The sequence below is a fragment of the Triticum aestivum genome, chromosome 3A (genome assembly GCF_018294505.1).
Source record: "Triticum aestivum cultivar Chinese Spring chromosome 3A, IWGSC CS RefSeq v2.1, whole genome shotgun sequence".
Taxonomy (NCBI): Eukaryota; Viridiplantae; Streptophyta; class Magnoliopsida; order Poales; family Poaceae; genus Triticum; species Triticum aestivum.
Window position 1 is genome coordinate 684,882,104 of NC_057800.1, and position 9,843 is coordinate 684,891,946.

General features: G+C 41.1%; 1 protein-coding gene across 1 annotated transcript; it reads left to right on the forward strand.

The window, feature by feature from the left end:
• Positions 1-5,110: 5,110 nt before the first annotated feature.
• Positions 5,111-9,440, forward strand: LOC123063206 (RNA polymerase II subunit 5-mediating protein homolog). Its single transcript, XM_044486940.1, has 11 exons — positions 5,111-5,541; positions 5,638-5,697; positions 5,807-5,974; positions 6,499-6,565; positions 7,038-7,315; positions 7,406-7,483; positions 7,602-7,638; positions 7,848-7,912; positions 8,721-8,765; positions 8,844-8,921; positions 9,020-9,440. The coding sequence occupies exons 1-11, from the start codon at positions 5,338-5,340 to the stop codon at positions 9,083-9,085; spliced, it is 1,146 nt and encodes a 381-aa protein (XP_044342875.1). The 5' UTR covers positions 5,111-5,337; the 3' UTR covers positions 9,086-9,440.
• The last annotated feature ends 403 nt before the right edge of the window (positions 9,441-9,843 follow it).

The following is a 9,843-nucleotide window of genomic DNA, read 5'->3' on the forward strand; positions in this document are numbered from 1 at the left end:
TACACCTCATTCAGTATCCTCTTTGTATTATTATGTAGCAAAACTCACTACTTTATATTAGCCTAACCGAAGTACTAAAGTTGGATGCATGGCATGCACATAATTCAGGCAAAAATGAAAATAATCAGTATTAAGGAGATGAGCAATATGCCCTAGAAAGAAAAATAATAAGATTCATAAACATGAATGGAGAACAAACTTGTGTCCTTGGTGCTTTTAAATGTAGGATCTATCTCTATGGGGCTTGGCAAAATCTGAGTGGTCTGTCTTGAATTGTCAAATGTGCATAACTCGCGTTAGATTGAAGAAGCCTTAAGGCATCTACACCCGATGCTATATTTAGTAAGGCATTTAATACGGACAAATCGTTTGCTGCACACCTTTTTAGATTTTTGGCTTTTGCCCGCTTTTGCCCGCCTTTCCTTACTAGTAAGCATGCACGTGCAACGCACGTCTCAAACGTAAAACAGGTGAATTCACATAATATAAAAAAATAAACATTTTTAAAAATATAAATTAAATGGATACACAATGTTTGATGTCGCTCAAATTGTATTTTCAAAAGCGAGACACAATAGTGGTTATGTTGCTGCATAGAGTAATAGCAGGAAAATATTCTCATTTAAATAAAATCAGCAATTATTTATTAATGCAGTAATATATGCATGTAGTATAATCTTCTCTTCAAGTGTAGCCAGGAAAAAAAAGTATAAACTGCCTTACGGTGCAATTATATTGTTCAAGATGCTTAATTCTTGAATCTTATTTTATTCTACTAATCTGCATAGCAAAATATATATTTGTACTAATTTGGATCAAATTATATATATTTTTTGGTTGTGTGGACTGCCAAAATTATATAGCTACATACTATGGATAATAGGAAATAGAAGATGATATGTGACTACAACGACTTCTATATGAAATAAAGATGATTTACAAGAACTAATTGAAATGTAAAAGGGCTAGAAGAAATCCAATAATTGTCATGATAGAAAATATTTATCCAGTTTTGTATGTGTTTATGTGTTGGCAACCATACTAACTTACAATGATGTAAGATGCTTTGTACGTATAGAAACTGAAATGAGTTATGAAGAAAAATAAAGATGGAAGGAAAAGTATTCTAGAGTATTTGTCAAGCTTAACCTTATCAAGCTTTTAGGTCAGCTTCTAAATTACAAAAAAATGATGAATCCTCAAATAAGAAAGAGCCAACAATTTGGAACATGCTACAAAACTAGTGAAGATAGAAAGCATTCATCCTCTTTTTTCTTGTCGTAAGGAGTAGCTTCAGCATACATTTGTAACAGTGTAATACCTGATCCGAAAAAAGTTGTTCATTATTATTATTGGAGGAAAGAGGCGCACAGACAAAGAAAGAGAGGCGGTGCAAATAAGGCGTTAAACATCATGTCTTCAAGTTTGATGACTGCAGATATGTTGGATCATTCGAAACTGCACAAATATATAAGAATAAATATATATGCCAAAATAGCGAAAGGTATTTGGTTTCTCTGTCATGAAACAAAAAATCTGACTGAGTACAGTTTATATGATTTCTCTGTACCAATATACGACAGCTGTATTAGGACAGATCCTTTGAAGGATCTATTTATTGGAACTCAGCCGGATTAGTTTCTTCATTGGATCCTTCTGTATGGTAAAATTCTCTTTATTGGAACGCAGTAGAGATTGCATACCTTTACAGAACAGCAAGAGATATTCTCTAACAATAGTTACGGAGTCATGTGACCCGTTTTAGATGTATAGAATCATGTAACTGAAATAGTAGTACATCTTCAATATCTTGCCTCCTACTGAATCTTACATAATTTACTGGATTGCTGTGCAATTATGTTAAAGTGACGCGTGTAAAGTTTTCTCTAAGAATGAATCATATATTCTGATTTCCAACCTATCCCTAGAGATAGTGCCTAGCCAAGTGCAACCCACCTTAATTCCAGGTAAAGCAACGTCATACGTAAAACACACACTGATCAAATAGCACAAATAAGGCAATTCTAATCAAGGGGATGGTGTTACCTCTTGATACGGTCCAGTTTAATGCATATGGTGGTACGAAGTAAAGCCCAAGGAAGCCGACATGAACATGAGAAGTAATCATGGGAAATAGACTCTGCATCTTGACTTCTTCAGTATCCCTCTTGATCCTACTTTGTAAGAAAAGATTGCTGCATTCTTATGTACGTGCCATATATAATTACACATTTTCAGTACAGCAATCGGCAACCTAAGATAATCCCAAATCTATAATTCTAGATTGCTTGAAGGCCCACGATTCTTATTTAATATGTAATGCACGTGCACCCACTGAACAGACACTTTGTCGGCATGGGTGCTGCGAACGGAGCTGAAGTCAACGCGGATGTCGATGGTTGCCGGAGAGCATGCCCTGGACGTGGATGGAGTCATCGCAGTAGCGGCAGAAGAGCGCCTGGCCTCCAAACAGAAGACGATGGTGGCGATAGCACGTGTGTTCCCGGAGAAAGACGAAGCTCCTCGCGCTTCCCCCATCGTGGCTAGCATGCATGATGGCGGCAGGCGGCTCGCGATTAGCTTCCTAATAGGATGGATGCGTCCGAGATAAGTTTTTTAATAGGATGAATTTGTCTGAGATTAGTTTCCTTATAGGATGGATACACTCTGATTTAGTTTCCTAGAATAGGACGCACCCGTGATTATTAGTTTCCTAATTGCGCAGGCGTGGAGTTTCATATTTTCCTCCACGGTGGAGTACGGTCAGTCAATGTAAATTGCTAAGTGCATACAGAAAATGATTTAGGTTAAGGCTAACCGATAGATTGATTTTAGTGGGCCTAATCGTGCAGTGGTATTAGATCTGTGTACGCTTTGTGGGGTGTGCTTAAAAAAGTTCTTGTTTGATTGTTTAATAGTAGTATAGATGTTCCCGAAGAAAGACGAAGCTCCTCGCGCTTCCCCCATCGTGGCTAGCGTGCATGATGGCAGCAGGCGGCTCACGATTAGCTTCCTAATAGGATGGATGCATCCGAGATAAGTTTTTTAATAGGATGGATTTGTCTGAGATTAGTTTCATAATAGGATGGATGCACTCTGATTTAGTTTCCTAGAATAGGATGCACCCGTGATAATTAGTTTCCTAATTGCTCAAGCATGGAGTTTCATATTTTCCTCCACGGTGGAGTACGGTCAGTCAATGTAAATTGCTAAGTGCACACAGAAAATAGTTTAGGTTAAGGCTAACCGTTAGATTGATTTTAGTGGGCCTAATCGTGCGGTGGTATTGGATCTATGTACGCTTTGTGGGGTGTGCTTAAAGAAGTTTTTGTTTGATTGTTTAATAGTAGTATAGATACGTGCCATATATAATTACACATTTTCTGTACAGCAATCGGCAACCTAAGATAATCCCAAATCTATAATTCTAGATTGCTTGAAGCCCCACGATTCTTATTTAATATGTAATGCACGTGCATCCACTGAACAGACACTTTGTCGGCATGGGTGCTGCGAATGGAGCTGAAGTCAACGCGGATGCCGATGGTTGCCGGAGAGCATGCGCTGGACGTGGATGGAGTCGTCGCAGTAGCGGGAGAAGAGCGCCTGGCCTCCAAAGAGAAGACGATGGCGGCGATAACACGTGTGTTTCTGGAGAAAGACGAAGCTCCTCGCGCTTCCCCCATCGTGGCTAGCGTGCATGATGGCGGCAGGCAAGGTTGTCAGAATCGCAATTCTGTTATACGATTCTACGACTTTACGATCCAAACTAACCCCTATGATTCTACGATTTTAGTTCTTAGAATCTACGTTTCTACGATCCTGATAGTGGAGATTCTACGATTTGCGATCCTACCATCAAAGCTCTGATCCGATTCAAAATCGCGATTCTGGCAGGCGGCTCGTGATTAGCTTCCTAATAGGATGGATGCGTTCGAGATAACTTTTTTAATAGGATGGATTTGTCTGAGATTAGTTTCCTAATAGGATGGATCCACTCTGATTTAGTTTCCTAGAATAGGATGCACCCGTAATTATTAGTTTCCTAATAGCTCAGACGTGGAGTTTCATGTTTTTCTCCACGATGAAGTACGGTCAGTCAATGTAAATTGCTAAATGCACACAGAAAATGGTTTAGGTTAAGGCTAACCGTTAGATTGATTTTAGTGGGCCTAATCATGCGGTGGTATTGGATCTGTGTACGCTTTTGTGAGGTGTGCTTAAAGAAGTTCTTGTTTGATTGTTTAATAGTAGTATAGATATAGATTATGTTTTCATGGTTTTTTTTAGCACAACTCTGCTTCTTAGGAAAAAGGAAAAAATCACAACTTTTGCTTCCACGAGATGCACGGCCCGTGTTTCTGCCCGAAGCACAACTTGAAAAAGGGAAAAGCACACTGTGCTTCCCCGAAAAAGGGAAAAACACATCCTGTGCTTATGGGCTGCATTTTTCTTTTGATATTCTTTTTTTATTGCCTTACTTTCATTTTTTCATCTTTTTTCCAATTTCTGAACTTTTTGTGAAAAAAGTTCATCAAAACCTTTTAACGTGGGATCTAATTTTGAAGATCATGATGCATCCAATGATGAAAACGGTTTTGTATTTGTACGCATGGTTCAAAAGATAAACCATTTTATACAAACGAATCTATAGAAGAAGAAAAAACTCATGCGGTGCGCCACTTGTCTTTTTTTGTTGGTGCTCCATTTGTCAGCACCAGGCAAGATGAGGAGTGGCATTTGCAAGGGATAACCCTTAACCAGTGATTTCGTTGAAATTCAGAACATTTTTTCCTGAGCAGTGAAATTCGGACAAGTGAATTGCCTTTCTCCAAGCAAACTTTTCTTTTTCAGTTTGTCTAATTCACATCTAGATGTTTTTAAGGATGTCACATCTAAGCTCTCACAAATATATAATACAACAACAAGAAAAAAAATAGGACAAAAATAAATAAACCATAAACAGAATGGACATCAACTTAGATATGACACGTTCCCTACTTTTTTTTTGAGACAAAGATATGTCCCCTACTACACCCATTGGTTCAGCGGCCCGACCCAAAAAACTAAAGGCCACTTGCGCATTCTGGGCCGTCCCCGGTTTCAGGTTGGGGCCACGGGAGGCGGCAGAGTCACCGAAGACCCATCGGGACTAGTGGGTCGACCCAGCTAGCTTCACGACCCGCCGCCGCCGCCGCCGCCGCAGGCGGCCACCGCGCCATACACGCTCTCCGCTGTCAACACCCAACGCCCGGCCTCCTCTTCCGCCTCCTTCGGCGCAGACGCTGGGTTTAGGCTTGGTTGTGGGTAGCAGAGCAGAGCGCGACAGCGGCGGCGATGGCAACGGCGAAGAAGGGGACGGCGACGCCGCTGGCCTCCGCGTTCTCGCCGGAGGAGACGAGGAGAGCCGTGTCCCGCGTGGCCCAGGCCATCGCCGACCGCCGCGCCGACCTCGCGCGCGTCCAGGGCTTCTTCGCCGACAACGCCGCCCTCGTCAACCTCGTCCAGCGCCTCCCCGACGAGCTCTCCCACCAAATCATGGTCTCTCACTCATCCCTACCTCCTCTCGTCATCCTATTTAGCAGCATAGCTACTTCCCACGAGCCAATTTAGTGATCCCCTGGTCTGGTTTCGCAGGTCCCCTTTGGTGGCGCCGCCTTTTTCCCTGGGAGCTTGATCCACACCAATGAGCTCCTGGTATGGCATTCCACAGATTCTTTGGCCTTGGAGCTTCTACCTGCCTGCTTGGTTTGCTGCCTGCGACTGTAACATGTGTGCTGACAATTTTGTTTGGGTTGTGCCTTAGGTGCTTCTGGGGGATGGGTACTACGCTGATAGGTCTGCGAAGCAGACGACCGAGATACTGCACAGGAGGGGGATGGAGTTGGAGGCTCAAATGGAGGCCATCAAGGCAACCATCTCCGACCTCGAGGCTGAGGCCAAGTTCTTCGAGTCCACCGCTGCGGAGGCTTCGGTAAGGCTCTTGGCTCTTGTGAAATCTTCAGAAATAGTGTATTCCTATGCTAGTGTTCAGCTAAGAGGTTACTGTAGTAGCAATTTGGTTGAGGTCACTGGTAAGGGGAAAGGGAAATTGATACTGAATTACAGTAGATTGATGCTGACATGGGGACTCTGCACTTGTGATACTTATATAGCATGCAGACTAAGCTATAACATCTTAGCCTTGTTGCATTGAAAGCTGGGTGCTTCTTGTTTCTAACATGTTGTTAATCTACGCCGTGGAAACTAGTGTAGATCCATCTATATAAAATGGGTGTGGTCTTACTATACATACTACATTGAGGTGCAGCAATATAACCTTTTTGGCTCCGAACTGAATTACTCAATATGATTGATCTTTCATTGTATTATACTCTATTGTCTTAACAAATTCGATAACTATTCTCATGTTGGTCTTCAGCCTATAGTTTAATTGTGGGTTTTGCTTCTGTGCAAAATTATTTCTAACTGGATCCTTAATTATATTGATGCCTGCAGGAGGGTCTTGTTGAAATAAGGGAAGAATATGATGAAGAAGACACAGAAATAATTTCATCAAAAACAGGTAATCATTTGGAGCTTTTGTTTATTTAGCTACTGATATTCTGCATCCTTCTTATCTTCAGTATGTATTGGCTCTTTTTGTCATCTTAGTATGCTGAACTGTAATGATGATGTTGTACTGACATGCATATCCCACTTGTGAGTCCTTGGGGTTCAGATTCAAATTTACCCTATCCAAATTGACTTTTATTGACATCTTATACTTCTTGATTATTCCTGAATTGACAAGGTCTAGAGTAATCCTGCAGAAAGTTGGCCTATTGGTATCTCATTCTACAATTGAATGTTGTTTGGCTGAGAGCATTATATTTTTTTTGTAGTATATTTATTTTTGCAGACATTATGTCAAGACTATCTTGTTGTGCTGAGATGATTGCTGCCTTCAAATGAAGCAGTGGCAAACCTTTAGCACTTACATTTGTTGCCAAGTAACAACTTCTGCTTCAGCGTGACTTTCTACGTATCTTTCCCAGAGGCTTCAAGTTCTTCTGGGGGCATATCAGATGAGGAACATGCTCGGATGATGGCTAGGTTTGATGAGCTTGAAATGTTAGAAAAGGAAGCTGGAAGTACTTCCGAAGATGAAGGTGATGATGACGACGACGATGGTGACGATGAAGATGCTGGAACAAGTGAGGATGGTGAGGAAAATGGGGAAACATTAAGTTATGGCAATGAGCATGACAATGTTAGTTTTGGTGCCTCAGTTTCTGGAAGTGGTGGTAATGGCCAGAGTCAAGGAAATGCCCAGGTATCTTTGTGCTTGTCTAGCTGGCGTGGCATAATTTGGTGTAATATTAATTTGACCAATGTGTTTATATGTTGGTGTTCGAACTAATAGCTGAAGAGTGCACTAAAGAAGCTAGGAGAGAAGGAAACACTACAAGGTTCTTCTCTTGCGCCATCAGGCAGTACCTCCGTAAGCTCATTATTCCTTTTTCAACACCTTCTACTTTGTGCCTGAATGAATGGCTAGCAGTCAAAATTGGTTATCTTAGCTTCTGTAACAGTAACAGTGTGTTTCATCTAATGTGCAGATAACAAACTCTGAAGTTCAGGCTTCGCTTAGAAAAGGTTAGTCGTGATACTGGCATGTGGGACACCATATTCAGGATGTGTACATGATATTTTGATTACCTAGTGACACACCTAATTGTTTTGCTGATTTTTATTGTCATCTTGTTTGTGTAAGAGTTGGTACTCCTTTTTGCACCAACGTGTTTGCTTGAAGTTCTTAAAATTACCCTGCTTATATGCCTTTGACCTAAATTTCCTACTTGCAGCTGTTTCTTTTAAAGATGAGAACGGGCAAATAGTTAGTTCATCAAGGTACTCTTCAGGACCCAAGGTATGTATTCGAAGGGATTTTTGTTGGAAATAATGTGCCCTCCACCCCCTCGACTTCTCTCACATTATCTGAAATTTTACTGGGCCATGGCCCATTTATTCCAACATTACTTTCATCATTCCTTGCCTATGTAATTTTTTTTTCATATTTTTTGGTCGCTGTTCTTCTATAGAAACATAATGAGGCAACATGGATGTGAGTACTAGCTGTCCTCAGTTCTCACAACATTTGTCAGTCTTTTTGGTCACTGATGTCCAAAATACTTCTGATATTATGAATCCAGTCTGCATATGTCATATGTAGACATGATTGTCTGGCTGTGCTTTAGATCTTCGCACCCGGTTAACTTCTTAGTCTATTTTTTAACATAAACTTTGTGCTAACCTGGCCTTGTGTTTGCCCTTTTACCTTAGGCTAGTAGAGGTGTAGAACTATTGCACTCTCCTTTCGCGAGTATATTATATTTTGGATACTGACACGGTCTCAAACATGCAACTTTGACTATTCCTTGTATACATATTTGAGCACATGATAATTAGGAGATATTCTTATAAAATATTTAATGATGTCGTTTTTGCAACAACTCACCATCTAAATAGTTCTTCTATATGTATTAGTAGTTAAAGTTACTGTGTGCTTTCTAGAAGTTCATAATTTTGTGAAGCGAGGTAGTCGTTCTCTGTGAAGTAAAATCAGGCACCATTCTGAAGACCTAGGGATGCAGTTTATCTAATGTTTCATTTGTAGTGTTCTATTGTTTTTATGTATTTACTATTAATAGTGCTGACTATAGTTACTTGCCTGGCAGGTTTCTTCATCTCGCGATCGGCAGATACTACCAGGTGGACAAAAGGTCATTTGCTCGTACTCTGATGTATAGTGACATACACCTTTTTGAATTGCATTTCACCCTGTTTATGCCCTTCACCAGGCTTTCACGGGATCTATTGTTGAACACGATGAAGGTCTCTCAGTGATCGAACAACCAAGGAGTAATGATAGTGAGAAAGTAAGCTCCATCCTTTGAGTCTTTCCATTGGCATTGTGTGGTGTGCATTTATGTTTTATCTGATCCCTGTAAACTCCTTGCCTGAACATATCTGGCAGCCTGCTAGTTCCGCTTCTTCTTCAAGGCCCATGTCTAGATTCAAGATGCAGAAGGGAGGACGCTGAGTATGCCTCTTGGACACTAGAATTAACACAAGATCATCTACTTCGAGTCGCTGGCAAGACCTGCATTGACAAGTACCATGAGAGACGGCATGCTGCATCAGAATGATGCGCCGCATTTTGGACAGGGGTCCTTTTGAGTTTGTCAGTGCGTCGGGAAGGACAGAAGTGTTGGCATTCTGAATGTATGGCACTATCACCTCAACTTTTATCCTGGGTCTTTTGCCGTTGCCTGTACGGTGGAATGGTTTGATGCGTGTCTACAATTTGTACGCGCGATATGCTTAGAAATGCAAAGAAAATTGCTTAGAAGGAATTGAAACAGAGGCTGATAGAGAGATGAACGATTTGTGGTCAATTGATTGGTTAAATCTGGGAGTAATTAAGCATACGTTAATACTAGGTAGGAAATGAATCAAACGACTCGTTTGATTCATTATAATCAGAGAGCCAGGAGGGGTTTTTTTCAACAGCCAACTAATGTTTCCTACACATCATGGCCATGGCATGGTCAAAGTGGTGGCCCAGGCACCTCTTCGCTTGGCGCCTGTGAACCCCACCAGGATGCGACCCCTGACATATCTTCACACCTGCAGGAAGGGAGGAGAAGACCAATTCGAACAACAGACGTACTCCTTCCGTTCCTAAATACGTATAAGATGGATGTTTTGAACTACCAAAATATTTAGGAATATAGGGAGTATTATATTATCGGTTTTGCTAAAGCACATCTAGATGTGCAATAAGTATTGCACATCTAA

Coding starts and splice junctions, on each gene's coding strand:
- LOC123063206 (XM_044486940.1), top strand. CDS start 5,338: ATGGCAACGGCGAAGAAGGGGACGGCGACGCCGCTGGCCTCCGCGTTC. Junction 5,975..6,498: donor CCACCGCTGCGGAGGCTTCG/GTAAGGCTCTTG, acceptor TGATGCCTGCAG/GAGGGTCTTGTTGAAATAAG. Junction 8,766..8,843: donor TACTACCAGGTGGACAAAAG/GTCATTTGCTCG, acceptor GCCCTTCACCAG/GCTTTCACGGGATCTATTGT.